Source organism: Nomascus leucogenys, chromosome 18 (assembly GCF_006542625.1).
Source record: "Nomascus leucogenys isolate Asia chromosome 18, Asia_NLE_v1, whole genome shotgun sequence".
In the NCBI taxonomy this organism is placed as follows: domain Eukaryota; kingdom Metazoa; phylum Chordata; class Mammalia; order Primates; family Hylobatidae; genus Nomascus; species Nomascus leucogenys.
The window spans coordinates 37607410-37625295 of NC_044398.1; the positions used below are offsets into that span (position 1 = coordinate 37607410).

The 17886-nt window shown below is 57.7% G+C and overlaps 1 protein-coding gene across 8 annotated transcripts in view; it reads right to left on the minus strand.

Moving 5' to 3' along the window:
- Positions 1-850: 850 nt before the first annotated feature.
- Positions 851-17886, minus strand: part of ARHGAP22 (Rho GTPase activating protein 22) — a 216062-nt gene continuing 199026 nt past the window's right edge. For 6 of the 8 annotated variants that reach the window (XM_030798185.1, XM_003278162.4, XM_030798184.1 and 3 more), the window contains 6 exons: positions 14472-14679; positions 9809-9941; positions 8893-8966; positions 8109-8230; positions 5061-5940; positions 851-1428 (listed from right to left, as the gene is read on the minus strand). In XM_030798185.1, coding sequence (XP_030654045.1) covers positions 1200-1428; positions 5061-5940; positions 8109-8230; positions 8893-8966; positions 9809-9941; positions 14472-14679 — 1646 coding nt within the window. In that variant the 3' untranslated portion in view covers positions 851-1199. Of the gene's footprint in view, positions 1429-5060; positions 5941-8108; positions 8231-8892; positions 8967-9808; positions 9942-14471; positions 14680-17886 lie in introns of those variants that run through there. The other 2 variants (XR_004026707.1, XM_030798187.1) reach the window with 2 other exon arrangements.

A 17886-nucleotide genomic window follows, 5' to 3' on the forward strand; every position in this document is an offset into this window, starting at 1 on the left:
CTGTGGGAGCTGCCCTGCCTGCCTCGCCCTGCGGGCCTGCCTTCCTGGTAGGAAGCCAGCATTTCCTGGGAGCACTGAGCCCCTGGCATTTAAAGCATCAGGTGTGGGCAACGTTTATACCTGACTCTAGGTGGAGCTGGTTGGGCCTGAGTGACGTTTCTAGAGGCTGTGGTCAGAAACTGGGCGCTCTGGTGACCACTGCTCCCTGAACAAACCCCTGCAGGTTACTGCTCAGGGGCAGCAAGGTGCCAGCCACACATCAGGACACTGTGAGGGGAACAGGTGAAGACAGCCGTCTGACACTGCTGGGCCCAGAGGCGCTGCTGTGCTGCCTCCTGAAGCACAGTCCAGGAGCTCCAGCAGGGCCTGGCCTGGGTGCCTTGTGGGTAGGAAAGGCTTTCTGGAGGGATTTGCCCTAATGGAGCCTTCAATGAACAGACGCTTCCCATGGCCTTGGCTCAGCCCTCCTGTAGAGCGGCCACACTTGCCCACACCTTGCCCAAGCACAGCACCTGCGCTGGGTTCCCACTCAGGCTCTGGCCCTGGAGCAGAGCTAGGGCCATGGTGGAAAGCCCAGGGGACCTCCCAAGACAGAAACTGGCTGCAGAGGTCCAGATGGCTAGGGGGCAGGAGAAGTAAAGAAAGGCATCCCACCTGGAGCATGCAGACGAGACAGCTGAAAGCACAAGGCTGCTGCCCCTCAGGGGGCTTCACATCCCACTTCACAATGCCTGTGCTATTCCAACCAGGGGCATACCTCAGGGGGCGCCTAGCCCTTGGAGAAACAGGAGCAGTCCTGTATTGTGCCCTGTATTGCGCGGCATGAAAAATGAGCCAGTTAACAAGGCACCATGCTTTGTGAGCACATTTAATAAAGAAAGCTGACTGTTCCCGGTGGCTGCCTGGATCCTGGGTGCCCTCCATTCCTGTGGCCATGAAGGACATTTCTTGGGTAAGGGCTAAGCGCTACTCTTGGTACCGTCCCCTTCTGACCCTCACCAGGAGCTGCATGGTTGGAGCAGCATCTGATCCCACCTGGAGTATGTGGGGGTCCCAACAGTCCCCACAGAGGTATCAGGATCTCTCTCTCTCCAGCTGGCTCCAGAGCGCCTGGCTGCTCCAGAGATACAGAGGCTTCTGATTCCGTACATGGCTGGAGACCAGCAGACGTGGTACAGAAGTGAGCTCTGCCACTCCTTTTACTTTGGGGCCCTGGCACCTTTTGGCCCAACAGTCAAGCTTCCTAGGGTCAAAAAAAACTCCTCCATTTCCCTCTGCAACAGCTGGTTCCTCCTCTCCGCGTCCTCCCGCGCCCGTTCAGAGTTTCGCAGCTTTATTTCCAGCATGATGTATTTTTTCTTTTCCTGGTCCAGTTCTTCTTCTAACCGGGACATTCGTTTTCTCAGATCAGCACTCCCTTCTTCGATTCTGAAAAGTCAAGGAGAGATGCTGTTTGAGACTCTGCGGGCCAGGTTCACTGTCCCATGGGTGCACCCTGCTTGTGCTCACGGTGGGTTGAGGGGTCAGGCCAGGCCATGGTGGCAGGAGGAAACCCCGGCTCATCTGCTCCTCACAAGAACCCCAGTACTTCACCCGTGAGCAAACTGCCCCCTGCCATAGCTCCCCTAGCTCCCCTGGGCCTGTGATCCCGAAATGCCAACACAAGGATCCATGCCTTCGGTGCCTCCCTGGGTCCGTGTTTGCCCCTTCAGTGCAGTATGGGATCCCTGCCAGCTAGTAGGAACAGCACAGGCCCCTGCATGGGGAGGGTTGGGACTTGGACTGTCCCCTGACCTTTGCTCCTATGCTGTGGCCTCCCCTCCCACAGCTCCCCACACTGTCCCCACAATCCAGCCACACGTGGTGACCCACAGAAGATCCTGTGGGGTGGTGACTTCCATTCCTGCTTGCCCATCATGTTCAGCTCAAGCGCCCCTTCCATGATGCTACTTCCTGTGATCCTCCCCAGCAGGTCACAATGGTGCTCCTCTGCGCCACCAGAGCCTATACCACACGCTTCCATGCAGGCTTATGCCGCAGTGTGCCAAGGTTGGCACGGCCATCTTTTTGACCAGACGACCAGCTTCTGTCTGTCAGAAGGGACACACCTGAGCCCAGCCCCTGGGAACATATGCTGGATTTTAACACCCAGCCTGGTGACCTCTGAGCCACATGGCTGTGGACAGGACACAAGCCACAGTGAAATGCAGGGGGTAACTGCTCCTCAGAGAACTGGTAACCATAGACTGGAACATGCCAGGGGCCAGCACAGCACCTGGTACGTGGTGCATGATGAACAAACACGGATTCCCCAACCCACCAAAACGAAGCCTCCATCCTCATCACTGAGCTTGAAGCATGGCCTGAGCCCTCCCCACCAGGAGCACAGACACCTGTCAGAGAGAAGCCACCCACCTCCCCACTGCTGCCCCTGGCTCGGGCCTGGACCTCCCCTCTCCCTTCTCTGTCAGGCTCAAGACTCCAAGCCCCAACTACACGCTGATGACCCTGCACCATTTCATCAGCATCTCTGACTTAAAGGGTCCTGACCCTCATCTCCAGACCACTCTTCCGCAGCCCCGGTGCACTCTTGGTGAACACCTTCCCAGGTGCTCAGCTGAACAATGATGTCCTCCCCTAAGTCCATTCTTTTTCTCGGCCCCATATCTCATCAGTTAGCAAAACCTTTTGGCTCTACCTTCAAAATATGCTCAGCACCTGGCCACTTCCCCCACCTCCACCTGCTGCCCCATAGGGCCACACCCCCCATAGGTCAGGCCTAGACCCCCACACCTCCTAACTGGTCTGTTCTGCCCTTGTCCCCTGGCAAGTTCTGCTCGGCACGGCACCCAGGTGCACCTGTCAAAGTGCCCAATGTGCCAAGACCCTCCGTCGGCTTCTCACTTCATTCTCATCTCACTCCACGAAAAACCACAGCATTGCCCAGGCCAAAAGGCCCCACCTATTGCCCCTGCCCCACACATCTCCAGTCCCCAGCCCCTGACTCTCCCTGCCTGCAGGGGTCTTGGGGTCAGTGCTGGCTGCAGCTCTGGGGTCTCCTTCCCAGGGCCCTCCAACCTTCTACCCTGAGGCTCCTCTCGGCTTCCCTCCATGCTGCTCTATGTTCCCCTCCTTCTTTTCCCTTCTAACACACCGTATATTTTTAAAAATGTATCATGCTTATGGTCTTTGTCTCCCTGCAACCCAAACAAGAATGTGGACAGAGATTTTGATCAGTTTTCACCTCAACCGTGGCCACCCGCACAGCATCTGGTACTTCACAGAAAACAGGTTCTCTTTTGGGAATGCACGAAGGAAGGCTGACTCCCCAGCAGGGCCCTGGGGAGGGGCTCTGACCAGAGTCCTGGGAGCCAGGACAAGGCCAGCATCACCCCACCCCCCACCCGATGGCTCCATACTTCCAGAGGACAGGACACACATTACCCAATCACCTCCTGGACGGGACAGGTGCTAATGCCCTTGCCTTCCTTCCTGTGCTCAGAGACCTTCCTCACACTAGACCCTCCCTCTCTCTAACCAAGACAACAACCCAGACCACTCTGCTAGCAAGTACAGTCCCTCCACAAGGGCTACCACTGCTGTCCCTTTCCCTCTGGGAACCTCATCTTACCTCCAGCCAGCAGGCAGGAGTTAATGCGAGCAGCAAAGCTTCCCAAGCACTCTCATCCACTGTGAGTCACTTAATACCCAGGACAAATGGGTGAGGTCACTGGGGCCCAAAGACCCTGCCAGGGACACTCAGGCAATCCCTGGTGGAGCTGGGACTAGAATCCAAGTAGTCTGACCTGGAGTCCAACAGCCCTGCATCTCCCTTGAGAAACCAGGCCTCAGAGCAGGCCAGAGGAGCTCCAGGCACTCAGCACACAACTGGCGCAGCTGGTCCAGCTCAGCCTTCTGCATGGACAGCCTTCTGTATGGTAAGAGTTCCCACATACCCTGTAGTTTGGTCTGTGAGCTCATCTGCAGCAGATAGCATCTTCTACCAGATTTCTGGAGGCCCTTGGGTTCTACTGATGCTATTTCCTTTCTCGGCTCCATCCTATTTGTCCTTCCAGCCCTGGCTTAGGCACTGCCTGCTGTGACCTCCCCTACGGCAGAGGCCTCTGCCCTCAAGGTCCCTCTCCTGTCTCTTCCTTTTGCAGACATGGTGCCTGTACATGCCTAGCACTCTCCAGCACCCAGGGAACAGCTGTCAGCAGAGCAAAAGGGCAAGGGCTGCCATTCCAGCTCCCAGTGGAAATCACAGGCTCAGAGTGGGTGGCAGGAATGCCTTCCACCTCCATCCACTGCCTCTAACGGATAAAGGAATTCCCTGCTAGTGGGTGGGACCCAGGTGAACAGGTCGGCCAGCTAACGGGGACCTGCAGCCAGAGGGACCAAGGAGTCTGAGTTGCTAAGGGAAACTCCCTGTGCTGGAGAACCCAATCTCCAGGAGCTGAGGTTCCTCACTGCAGAGGGGAACCCCGGTCCTCATGGGAGGCTGGAACTCCGGCCCTCTGTTAGTGAGATTGTAAGCCTCAGGGTGCAGCACAGCCATCCTGTGACAAGGGCGGGCACGAGGGCTTGGTTCAGCAGGGAAACTGGATTCTGATCCCATCAAGGAAGGGGTCCTCACTGCCAGCCTGGCTGGCCTGGGGCCTGGGCACTTCCTGGCGCTCAGCATCCAGGCTATGAGCCCCTGTACTGGGACGAGCCTGGGACCTGCCTCCAGGGGACGCCCCCTCCCTAGCTGCAGACTGCACACTGACTGTTCCCACCCCTGTAGCAAAGGTCCCCGGCAGGCTGGGCAGGCATTCCCACTCACGTGGAGTCAGCAGGCCTCTGCAGCGCTGACTGCGTGCCAGACTGACTGCGTGCCAGACTGACTGCGTGCCAAGCCTGCCAGTCCCAGGGCTTTCCCAGAGCTAGGATTCCCCTCTCTGAGGTTGGCTTCCAGGGCCAGCGGCCCAGAGGTCAGGGGCCGACGCCCATGTGCCAAGAGCACAGCTCTGCCTGCAGGCTCCGCCCCGTCACAAGAGGCTCCACGGGCAGCACGTTACCTTTTCACACTCCTCTCGTACTCAGTCCGCTGGCGGCACAGCTCGGCCCTGAGCTCAGTGACCAGCCCCTGTAAGGCCTCGGAGCGGCGCGCGTGCTCCCGGCTGGGGCTGTCCGGCTCGCTGGGCTCACTGTTGCTGGCACCCGCGCCCGCCTCGTCCAGGCTGTGGTCCAGGTCCAGGGACTTGGGGTCCTCGCTGCTGCTGGGGAGCGGGGAGGGCTCCAGGGCCCAGTCGGTGTGCAGGGAGCTGCGGGCGGACGAGTCGCTGGCGCGGCACGCCGTGCAGCTGCTGAGTGAGCCCCCCACCGACGACTCGCTGGACGAGGCCCCGGACCACGCCATGCTGGCCACGCTGGGTATGCCGGGGACCAGGCCCGGCGCGGGCACATTGTCGTAGGTGGAGAGTCTCTGCACGGAGCTCGAGTCCTTGAGCCGGTCTCCCGACGAGGCCCGGCGGTGGCCGCGCAGGGAGGACAGCCCGTTCATGAGCCAGTTCCCGCCGGAGGAGATGATGGGCACCTCCAGGGATGAGCCGCCCCCCTTCGGGCTTCCCGATCGGGACCCCGGCTGCCGGAAGGAGGACTTCCAACTGGGCAGGGTCTGCACCTTCTTCCCAGGGCTGCACCGGCTCCCCGGCCCCGTGGGGGCTGTTCTGGAGAGCACCGCCACGGCCGCCCCGTCCAGGGAAGAGGTCCTGTGCGCGGGCAGGCCGGGGCCGCCGGGCTCTCCCTGGCTGTCCCTGGTGACCTCCTCGGAGCCCCACCCCACTGCGCACTGCGGGCCCCGGGGTGGGGAGGTGGGCCCTTCCGGGGCCGGTGCGGTGAAGAGCTGGCTGTGTTTCCGGATGAGGACGGTCATCAGGTGCTGGACGAGGGAAGTGCCTGCCGGGAAGAGAGGCGGAGAAGGGCCTTGCTGCCAGCCACTCGGCCCAGGCTCGCTCTGCCAGTCATGGAGAAGCTGCAGCTTCGTGGGAGCTGGCCCTGTCCCCAGAGCCAGGCCGCCCCTCAAGGGAGCCTTCATCCGCCCAGAAGAAAGGACCACACACCCTCCAACTCCAGGCAGGACAGCAGGATGGGGCCGCAGAACCGCCTTCCTCAGGCACAGAGCCGCAGCGGGGAGGAAGCACTGTGCCTGCGCTCACGCCCTCCAGCTGGGGTGGGGTGAGGAAGCAGGCACCATGGCTGCAGGGTGAGCAGGTGGCAGGTTGGAACTGGAACCTGGGACCTGACATGCCAGAACTCTCTCGGCTGCCCCATGTCATCCCCCTGTGCTGCTGACAACGGCCATGCCTGGATGTCCACACTCTGGGAGCATAGGGCTCTGGGACAGGGAATAGAGCCATCTTTCCTGTGTGGGGGCACACACATACAATTGCACACACAGTGCACCCCACCCACCCCCTAAAATCCCCCCCACAATCACACGTACAATGCACCCCATCCACCCCCAAAGTCCCACACATACATACAATTGGACAAACAATGCACCCACCCAGCCTCCCCAAATCCCCCAACACACAATCGCACATACAATGCCCACTCCCGAAAATCCCACACACATAAATTACACACACAATGCACTCTGCCCAGTTTTCCCAAAGCCCCTCCACACACACAAGTGAACACACAAATCCCCCACCCAGCCTCCCCAAATCCCCCCATACACAATCGCACAATGAACCCCACCCACTCCCCAAAATCCCCCACACACAATTGCACACACAATGCACCCTCCGCAGCCTCCCCAAATTCCCCTATACACAATCGTACACATAGTGCACCCTGCCCACCCCCCAGAATCCCACATACATATAATCTTGCACACACACAATCTCCCGTCTCTAGGCCAAGGCCCCCGAGATGCAGCCCCCAGTCCTGGGGACTCAGTTCCTGCGGTGGTGGGGTGGGGGCCTACAGAGGAGGTGGGCAGTGCAGGAAGGACCAGGGCATCTACCTAGCTGCCTCATTCCCTCCTGCCACCCTCACCACAAAGGCCAGATGCTAGGAAGTCCCCCGGGTGGGATGGAGGGCTGAGTACCAGGGTGGACTCTCCCACTGAAGTTGACTAGGAATCCTGGAAGAAGTCAAGTAAGGAATTCTGAGGCCAAGAACCTAGGTGAAGCAGGAACTCCACGAAACAGGCAGGGCAGGCCTCCCCCCTCAAGCATCTGTACCACCAGGCTGGTGGGAGCTTGTGTTTTCCTGGCCTCAAGGGGCCCTGGGGTGGGAGACCCAGCCAGGGCAGACCGAAGTGGGGACTTGAGCAAAAGCACTCCACCATGTCCCTCGACATGGGATAAGGGCAAGAACAGCCTCAGCTGTGGGCTTCCTGTCTGAGCAGCACATCTCTCATGCATACTCCACTGGGGACAGTGTTCCATGGGCCCTATGAGGTAGGCTCTCTTTTCTATGGCAGCCTACACCTGTGCCCTTTGCTAAGTCTGGCTGACTGGCCTCTGGTGAGTCCCCTCGCCTCTCCTGGCCTCAGTTTCCTCATCTATAAAGTGGGGGCGATTACCACAGCACAGGCTGGTTGTAAAGCCTGAAATGAGGTGATACAAACAAAGCACTTGGTAGAAGCTTACTGAAAGCGGCTGCTGTTGCTGCTATTTTTAATCACTTATTGTTATTTCTCATAGAGAAATTCTCCAGGGTTTGCAAAGCTGACATCCAGGAACCTATGACAATTGCTTAATTGTAAAAGAAAAGCAAACATGTCTGTGTTCAAGGGCAAGAGTGCTGATCTCTCCCATCCCTCCAGCCTCTTCCATCCACAGAAACCCATGGCCATTCTAATTGCACCCAGTGACCTGCTGCTGCCCATCGCAGGGCAAAGTTCCTTTTTATCTTATAGCTGGACCTCATGGGGGTTGGGGGGGGTGAGGTCTGCAGAAGTTCCTGCCAAGTCCCCAGAGATGGAGATGTGCCACCTGAGCCACCCCTCCTGCTGGCCTGGCCCTGGGCTGGGATGGTTCCTAGGACTTGCCCCAGACCAAGATGAGCCCAGACCCCGACAGCACCCAGGGCCACCAGGTACACCTCCCACTTACCTTCCATGATGGTTACTGGGTCCTCTACCTGTGGCCGCAGAATGTTAGGTCCAAAGACGGTTGCCAGATTCTGGACACTCATCTTGTTGACATTTGAGTATGCCTGAACTTCATCCAGAAACCTGCAAAGTAAGGAAGCAGCAGTCATCAAAGAAGCAAGTTCTGACGCCCAGTCTCCTGTGCGCGGCCTGGACGCCCCGCCACACCCCTGCTGAGCCCTGCTGCCTGTGGGCTTTTGCCACTGGGTGCAGCCTGCCTCTGCCAGGCTTGATGAGAGCAGGCTTCCCCTGGGGCCCAAGAGGGCCATCAGAAGTAAAGGTCACTGGGACAAGGGCCCACTGCTATTTGTGTGAAAGGAGGACAAGACTTTGCACATTGTAGTGGGCGCAAATTCTAGGAAGTCCCAGACCCCAGTCAGCACCGCCCCCGCATGCCCCTTCTCAGTGTCTAGGATGGGGATACATGAAGGGTTGGGGTCAAGGGGCAGATGCCTGGGGGGACAGGATGGCGAGAGGCACCCAGGAAGGACAGAGGGTATGTCCCTTCTGGAATTATCTACCCAGGGCTGTTTAAAACCAGCTGCTGCCATGGGACTGTAAGCTTCGTGAACTCAGGGTCTGTGCTTTTCCACTCCCTGCTTCGTCCACGCTGGGTGAGGCTGTGCAGAGTGGGGAATGACCCAGGCCCCCCTCTGACAAGGAAGAGTTATGTGTCTTGCTGTTGGGTTGGGGGAGCGTGGAGCCAGTGCAGGAAAGTGTGGTTCCCCTCCTGCCACGCCGCTTACTTGCAGATGTATCTGAGCAGGTTGTAATTTGCCTGAGGAAGGTTGCTCACTTGTTTAGCCAACTCCAGAGTGCCCTTAGGAATGAAGAACAGAATTTCAAACACTGGCAATGAGGCCCCTGACCCTTCTCTGACTGGGAGGAGGGGTGGGCAAGGAGAAGGGAGGTGGGAGCTACAGTGGCCCAGCCCCAATGGACCAGAGGGCTCCACCACCTCCACCTCCCCTCAAAGAGTGGCCAGGGCCCAGCTGTGACCTCCTGGGAAGCTAACTTGCTTCCAAGGAACTGGTGTGAGGGGTGAGCCTCTACGGGGCCCGTGGAGGAATGTCAGGGCCAGCACTCAGCTCACTTATCAAAACACAAATATTTGCCAGATAATGAGCCCTCATCTCCCACATGGCCGCAGGGAAGGCAAACAGTCCTTCCCTGGCCCTGAGCCACCTGGGGCTGCAGACCAGCACCTGCATGGGTGGGGACAGGAGGGCTGGCTCATCTGTCCTGGGAGCCAGCTCAAATTCTTTTGGGAAGGAAGCAAGATATAAATAAAAGGTCTCCCTGTTTCTGAGCCCATGACAGGCCTGAGTGGCCTGAGTCGGGTGTGGGGAGTGCAAGCACCTACTGGTGTGGCAGCCAGAGCCGGGCACACCAGACCCACCCCTCCCAGGGACCAAGGCTGCAGACAGGTATGGCTCTAGACAGCAGAATGCCCCGGCCCTCCCCGACCCAAGCAGGATGCCCTGGCCCCTCCTCCACCCGAGCAGGATGCTCCAGGCCCCCACCACACCCCCAACACAGAGCAGGCCTCCATAGGATCCATGTGCCATGAAAATTCATGAAAAGTCAGAGTCTGTGTCCTGAGTCTACAGGCTGCCACCCAGCCAGCCCATCTCTCAGGAGCTATCCCCAGGAGCCACTGACCTCCCCCTCGTCCTTGGTGAGCAGCTGGGCGCAGCTGAGGAAGTCCTCGTACCTGGCGAAGGGGACCACGGGCTCGGGGAGCTCCCGCAGGTACAGCTTCAGCAGGGAGGCCACCGTGTGCACATCTGTTGTGCTGTGGGGGGGAAGAGGACAGATGTGTGAGGCCTGGGATGCCAGGGGACTTCAGGGTTGACTGGTACCCTCTGACGCCAAGGGGCAGCCTCTGGTCTCAGGTGCATTCTTGGGCACCCTGGGGGCTGCATCTGCAGCCAGCTGCCCTGGTCAAGGAAAGGCCAGTGTTGCTTCTGGGAGCAGTGGATAGAGCTGGGGCGGGGATGACTAAGTATCCATAGCCAGGAGCTCCAGCTCAGGGACCACTCATCATGCCTAGGCACCTGCTCAGAATCCCTGAGTCTCATGTCTGTGTCAGTCTGTCCAGAACCTGCTCCTGTCCTGCGTAGACTGCGTAGGACTCCAGGGACTGCGAAGCCACAGGGCCCTGCAGGGCACAGCTGCTCCACCCTAGCAGCTGCCCTGGGCCAGAGGAATCAAGTGTGATGCAGGTCAGGTTGCACAGGGGAGGGCCCTGGGACACGGGCCAGGGAGCCCCTTCCACAGGCCTGGTGGCCATCCCAAGGTCCCCTGCAAGATGATGTGGGAGCTGCCTGCTCTTCGGTAGGAACAGCTATCCTGCAGGCCTTCCATAGGTGCTGCCAACCCCCAGCCCGAGCTTGCCCTCTCCACTGCACTTGACTTTGGCTGGAGTCAGAGGAGCTGCATCAAAGGCGACCACAATGCAGGGCTGCTGGCTCCTTGTCGGGGAGCAGGTATCCGGGGACCAACAGCAGGAGCAGGTCGAAGGTCAGGCCCTTTCCTCTCTTCCTGTCCACAATGGTGACACCTAGGCTTCTAGGCTCATCACCCCCTCTCCAGTGCCCCAGGAGTCCACTCCAGGCCTCAGTCTCCTGCTCTGGCTGGGAGCTGCCAAAGGCAGAAGTAGACCAGTTGTGGATGGTGGTGGCAATGGGCCTGGCATAGTCCTTCCCTGGGTCCTGTGTGGGGTCTGCAGTTCAGATCCTAAACGAGAGCCTTGGCATCTCCTCCGAGCTTGCATTCCAAGCCGTATAGGGGCCCCAGGTTGTTCATCTGCTTGTCTAGAACCAGGGACTTAAACCCTGGGCCGCATTTCCCTCAGGAAAGATGAGACTGGGGCCAGGAGACTGGCTGTGCCATTATGCTATCACCTGACCCCGGATGAATCCCGGGCTAGGCTCACTGAGATAAATACCTTCTGGCCCTGACATTTGGGATTCTGGGGTTCCATGTATACATATGCACCCCAAATCCATATACCTGGGGCCCCTCCTTGCCTGAGGCTCAGTGACTCTTGGTCTGGCTGGGTCCAGGCAGCCCCCATCCCACCCTCCTTCCATCTCCAGCCAGGCATGCTGCTACCACACCCTCCTCAGCCTTCTCCTGGGCCATGTTCCTGGCCAACTGCTCTGGGTACCCAGGCTTGAGCCCAGCGGCCCTTTCCCCACTGGGAGCCCATGGCTTCAGTGGCAGCCTGAGTGGAGCCCAAGAGACTGGGGGAAGGGCAGGAGGCAGGGAAGTGTGGTTGGGAGCCAGCCCACATGTCTTCCCTTTTTCTGCAGCTGGGGGGATGGGAGCATTTCTGCCCTGGGTGAGTGGACACAGAGCCACCCCTCCTCGGCTGCATCCCTGCCCCGCAAGGTCCTGCTGCTTGGCCCTGCCTGACCCCCTATCCGCTCAGCACCTGAGCTCTTACTTCCTTTCCTCGCCCCTGCCTCCCTCCCTCCTTCTTCACTGCAGTGCCTTTCCTCCAACAGCTGTCGCCAGGCCTTTTCTTGAGACTTTTCCCTAAACTGCTGTCCCCTTCCCCCCTCCAACAAGCACCCAAGGACAACTCTGTACAGCCCGTGGCCTTGTGGGTGCCTCCCCAGCCTGTGGGCCTCCCAGCATGCGGCGACATTAGTGCAGGTGGAGGGTGGGGGCAGGGGTGGGACAGAAAGGGCAGCAGCTGGTCAGGGGACCAGGTGCCTGCCCTGGGGGTAAACCGGCCCTGGTGGTCAGTGCAGCCCACAGCAAGGTGACCCTCCATCTGCAGGTTCCTCGTCACCTCTCTGTAACCAGGGAACCCCCTGCCCACGCCAACACCAGCATCTATGCAGGATACGCCATGCCTCCAGCCTGGCCCTGACTCGCCTCACTCCCCTAGAGTCCATTTCTCATCACCCAGCCCCACTTCCTCGACCTGCCCCCCAGCCGGGCTGCCTGCTTCACCCCACCTGGGTGTCCGCAGGGCTCCTCCCTGAGCAGCCCAGCCCTGCCATCTGCAGCACCCTGGGAGGTTCCCTACCACTAGGCCCGGGACTGGTGCCCCTGGTGTTTACTTGTTATCTGTCAAGACCCACCCCTCTTAGAATTTCTAATGCATGTGGGTGCCCCTCCACCCCTAGGCCTCCCAGTGGTCCCTCCCTCAAAGGATAGCAGCTGAAGGAGTAAGAAGAGCCTGGCGGCTAGGAGTCCATGCAGCCCTAGGCTCCAGCCCACAGGGGGCCGTCCTCAGAGCTCAGCAGCAGGGTGGCAGCCCGGGAGATGGACAGCCCAGTGCCCAGGGGACACTGTGCTGGGAAGGGGCAAGTATAGGACAGCTCCAGGCACTGAGGCTTCCAGGCCTGGTGAGGCTTTAGCGGAAGAGAAGCCCAGGACCTGGAGCTAAAGAGGACCTTCTTATAGAGATGAGCAGGAAAGTGAGGAGGGGGCTTTGTGGGGGAAGGGGCCAGGACAGAAGCCAACACCCCGGCAGGCAGGCAGGCTATGGCCTTGGGGAGAGAGCTCCATCCCGGGACCCTCTGTCGGAAGTGGGTGAGGAGGGGACCCTCTGTTGGGAGTGGGTGGGGAGGGGGGACCTTCTGCTGGGGTTGGGTGGGAAGGGGGGCCTCCATCAGGGGTAGGTGGGGAGGGCCCCTTTGTGGGTACAGCTGCAGAGCCAGGGGAGCTGCCATGGAAATGGCAGAAAGTGGGAAGGATGGCCTCAGATACCCCAGGAGGAGTTTCTAAAGGGAGAGGAAACCAAAGCCCAGGGCCACCGTGGCAGTATGGGGGTCCCTGCTGAGATGGGGGTGGAGAGACAAGGCCAACATGCCCACCATGGAGATGGCCTTCCTGACACAATTCCAGAAGCAGGGTAGAAGCAGCCAGAGAAGGAGAAGGCAGACAGGGGAGGGCCTCCAAGACATAGGGAAGGCTGCCCTAGGCTGCTGGGAGGCCGAGAGTCAGGTCTGCATGGAACTCACCCTAGGGTGCCCAGCTGCCTCTCAAGGCAGCTTCAGCAGGCAGGCCAGGTGGAGAAAGGAGGCTGAGCATGCCAGGAACCACACCTTGGGAGAGCAGGTGTGCCCAGGTGGAGACCCGCCCAGCAGGATGGGAGAAGCTTGGCAGGGTGGGTGAGGCGCGGACGGCCTGAGCCACTCCAGGGAGCCCCAGCAGAGTTTGGTAGGGGAGTGGCAAGGTCTGATCTGTGTCTGAAGAAGCCCCTCAGGTAGCATCAGGCACTAGGGCAGAGCACCTGATCCCAGGGAGCTTCCAAAAGTCTCGGTTCCCAGGCCTTACCCAGGTGACATTATTTGAAGCAATCTGCAACCCTAACGCTGAGACACAGGATGAAGAGGCCTGGCTGGCCGAGGTTCAGAATGGACGACAAGCTCATTGAGCATCAACACTGGGATGGAGCTTCACAAAGCTCCAGAGGAAGGGTGCCCTGTACCTCCCTGGGTGGAGCACCGCTAGGGAACAGTTGTCAGTCCTGGACTCCACATCTAAGGAGAAGAGCTGACACCCTCCCTGGCTGCAGTGACGGGCCTGGGAAAGAGCTGAGGGGCTGAGTGTTCTGCCCCCAGAGGAGAAGCCCTGGGAGGCCAGGGCTGCCTGTGGGTCCTGGTGGGCCCATCCTGGGGCAGATCCAAGAAGACAGGGCAGAAGCCCCATGGAGGGTAGGTTTTCTTGATGTAGGAAGAACTCTATGAAAAAACTGCCCCATAATGGGTGGGGGCACTGTCAGGGGAAACAGAATCCCCAAACGGCCCTAGGCTGGGGGTATAGTTGGCTCCACCCAGGGGCATCCAGGGCTTGGGTAAGCCCCCATGATGGGTAGGATGGACATGGCCCCAGAGCAGATGGAGGAGACTCGCTCTCCTGTCCCCAGAATCCAAGAGGAGGGGAGTCAAGCTGCTGTGCCATCTTGCCATCGATAGAGCCTGGGGGTAGGTCACCGGAGGAAGCACGGCCAAGAGACAGACCCTGCAGAAGGCCTGGGGTCCCAGATGCAGCTGCGCCTGGTCTGTCCTCACATGGCAGCCAGCAGAGGTCCTTTTCCTCCTGCCTGGGTCAGGTTTATTAGCATGTGCAGGGGAGGCAGGCTGTGTGGATGTGAGCTGGCCTCGTGCATGGCAGGCATCCATCCTGAGAGGGGACCCCGGGCTGGTGGAGTGAGGGTGTGCCCTACACTCTGCCCACTAGGAGGGCTGGCCCACCATCCTGTCACCAGCCCACCCCTGCCCACTGGAGCTGGTGTCCTGGGCAGGAGGCCCTGCAGGAGGAATGGACAAGTGGCTCCACCTTACCCCGATCACCAGCTCACCTGTCAAACAGTGGCTTCTCCCCACAGTCGAAGGAATCCTGCAGCTCCCTCACCAGGTTGGCCTGGCCCGGCATGCGGAACAGCCCCTCCTCAGTGAGCCCGCGCTCCCGGATGAAGTCCACACACTGCTCCACCAGCAGGGGCGCCAGGCGGGGGCCATACTTCCGCTCGTGGTGGACTGTGTCCTCCAGGCGCTGCCCAAAGATCCCTGAGCACAGAGAGGAGCTAGTCACACCCTCCACCACCCAGCTCAGCGTTGGGTGCTCAGGACAATGGAGGGCAGGCGCACTGTTAGGGCTAAAGGTGGCTCCTCCTCAGGAAGCAAATTACACACTGGGAGGATGCATACCAGGAGGCTGCGCCCTGGCCGCCCGGACATATGCTGGGAGGATGTACACCGGGAGGCTGGGCCCTGGGCTGCCTGTGGACAGACAGCAGGAGGGAGCAGTGAGATGGTGGTGTGACCTGGCCCATGGAGCTTGCCCAAGCCAGGAGCAAATGGCCCTTGGGAGCATGCATTATGCCTGTCATTGATTGGTTTTGCAGTCATTCCAAATGAGAAGCCATCCAATGCCCATCAACAGCAGATCTCCTGTGTTCTATTCTTACCATGGAACACAGTGCAGCAATGAGAATAATGAGGCACAGCTCACTGGACAAGACAGATGACATAGTAATGTGAAAACCATAGTCATGACTCAGCATCAATCATCATCAGGAAAATGCAAATCCAAACCACTATCTGATACCACCTCACACCCAGTAGGATGGCTACTGTCAAAAGATCAGATAGTAACAAGTGTTGGCAAGGATGTGGAGAAACTGGAACCCTTCCTTGTGCACTGCTGGCAGGATAATAAGATGGTGCAGTTGCTGTGGAAAACAGCATGGCAGTTCCTCAAAAAATTAAAACCAGAATTACCAATAATCCCTCCCCTGGGCATATACCTAAAAGAATTAAAGCAAGGTCTCAAAGAGACACTTGCACACCCACATTCACAGCAGCATTATTCACAGTAGCTGAAACGCGGAAGCAAGCCATGTGTCCATCAATGAATGAATAGAAAACCAAGACGTGGTATTTGCATACAGTAGAACTTGATTCAGCCTTAAAAAGGAGGGAAATTCAGACAAGTGCTACAACATGGGTGAAACTGGAGAACATTATGTGAAGTAAATCATTCACAAAAGGACAAATACTGTGTGATTCCCCTTATATGAAGAACCTGGAGTAGTCAAATTCACAGAGACAGAAAGTAGAATGGTGGCTGCAAGGGGCTGGGGACACGGGAGATGGCAAGTTAGAATTGAATGGGCACAGAGTCTCAGCTTTGCAAGATGGAAAGCGTTCTGGAGATGGATAGTGCTGATGGTTGCACGATAATTCGAATGAATGTAATGCTGCTGAACTGTGTGCTTTAAAAATGAAGACAGGAAATTTTATACTAAGTGTATTTTATGAAATGTTTTAAAAATTAGAAAACAAAAAAAATCATCAGAAACAAAAGAAGCCAAACCCCAGAGTGCACACTGCATGACTCCATGTATGTAAAGTTAAAGACAGGCCAAACCCATCTGTGCTGTTAGGCCGGGACATGGTTACCTTGGTGGGTCAGTGACTGGAAGGGGCTCAAAGGCTTCTGGGTTCCTGGTAACACTGTGTCTCTCCCCCAGCACTGCTTACCCAGTTATGTTCCTCTTGAGAAAATTCACTGAACTGTACACTTATGACTTATATGCTTTTCTGCATGTTACTCTTAAATAACATTAGCAAAAAGAAAGAAAAGAAATCAGAGAGAGAATGATCTAAAACAATACATGACAAGACACCAAATGAGGAATAGAGGGAGAGAGGAAGGAGGCAGAGGAACTTCTGAGAAAATCTATGAAAACAATATATCACTAGGCTAAGAGGTTCCTGGCAGCCCAGGCAAAGAAGGGAAGGAGTTGAGGTCCATAAAGCTGTCTACGCCATGGCACAGTAACTGGAGAAACAGACTTGTGCCAGCCCCTAAGCTCTACAAGGTGAGTGCCTGACTCTTTGGAGTGCCTGACATTATTCACACCCACTGTGCAGAGACCTTCCCTGCAGGGTGCCTTGTGGGGTGTTCCAGGGGCAAGATGCCAAAGCACCATGTCCAGGCTTCGGACTTCTCAGAGACCTGGGCACTGAGCCAGCTAAAAGTGGGGCTCCATTTGTCTTATTTAGCTTCCCACCCAGGGGCTATTTTGGAATAAGACACATCAGTCCCTGATACAGTGCCTGGCACACAGCAGGACACAGTAAATGCTCCTCCTCGCCCTGCTTGACCCAAAAACAAAGTGTATAAAACGTGAAAGGTGAAGACTCTTCCTTTGAGAACACATGCCCACGTGGGCTGCACCTGCTGGATACCAGCAATGCTTTAGGGAGAAGTGTGTATGCACATGTGTACATGTAGTGTGGGCTTGTGTGTGCATGTGTGTGCACATGTGCTGGATGTGGGCGTATAAAAACGTATGTGCATATGTGTGCATGTGGGCTTGTGTGTGCATGGGCCTGCACACGTTGGGGGGGGGCACGTGAGTGTGAGGAGAGTGCCGAAGTAGCTACACACGGTGTTGTGGTGCCAGGTGCTGTTCTGAGCATTTTACGCTCATCAGCACATTTAATCCTACCCATCTGATAACTTAGGGACTGTCACTATCACTGTAACCATCATCATCATTATCTTGACTTTTGCCTGTTCAGTTTGTAGGATGTTTGAATGGAGAGGCATGGGGGCTTAAGAATGTGCCCAAGTTCACTCAGCATGCATGACAGGGACAACGGTCCAACCCAGGAAATCTGGCTCCAGGTATAGGGAATGTACTCATGGCTGCTTGGCACCCATGTTGGTGTGGAGATACCTATGTGAGGCATCCCCCAATCCAGCACCAGCAGTTCCTGAAAACATGGGTCATGTGAACAGAAAACAGGTGGAGGTAGCAATACTAACACGAAGGGAAAGCTGTTCCCACCTGGGACCTGGTGGGCAAGACCAGGCGCCCCTGCCCAGAAATGGGGCCCAAGGGGCCATTCATCAGCCTTGAGCACAGGGGGTGATCCTGCTGCAAGCTTGGCCTGCTAGCTGCCTAGGACAGCTGTGAGAAGTCAGTCCGAGGAGGCTCCAGGGCCCACCACTGACAGCGTCCTGGCCTTTCCACCATCCCGAGAGTGGCCTGGGCTGGTCCAGTGACACTGAGCCCCTGCTCTCTCTTATCTCCGTCAGGGTTCAACATCTGATGCCTAACAGTGGGCCACACAGGTCCACAGATGTGCCTATTTAGCTCATACGATGTTTGAAACATTTTTAAATTAGTTATTTACAATCAAGAGACTTCATATACAAATCTGGATTCCCAGCTTCTCTTAAAAAAATCCAGACATGGTGAC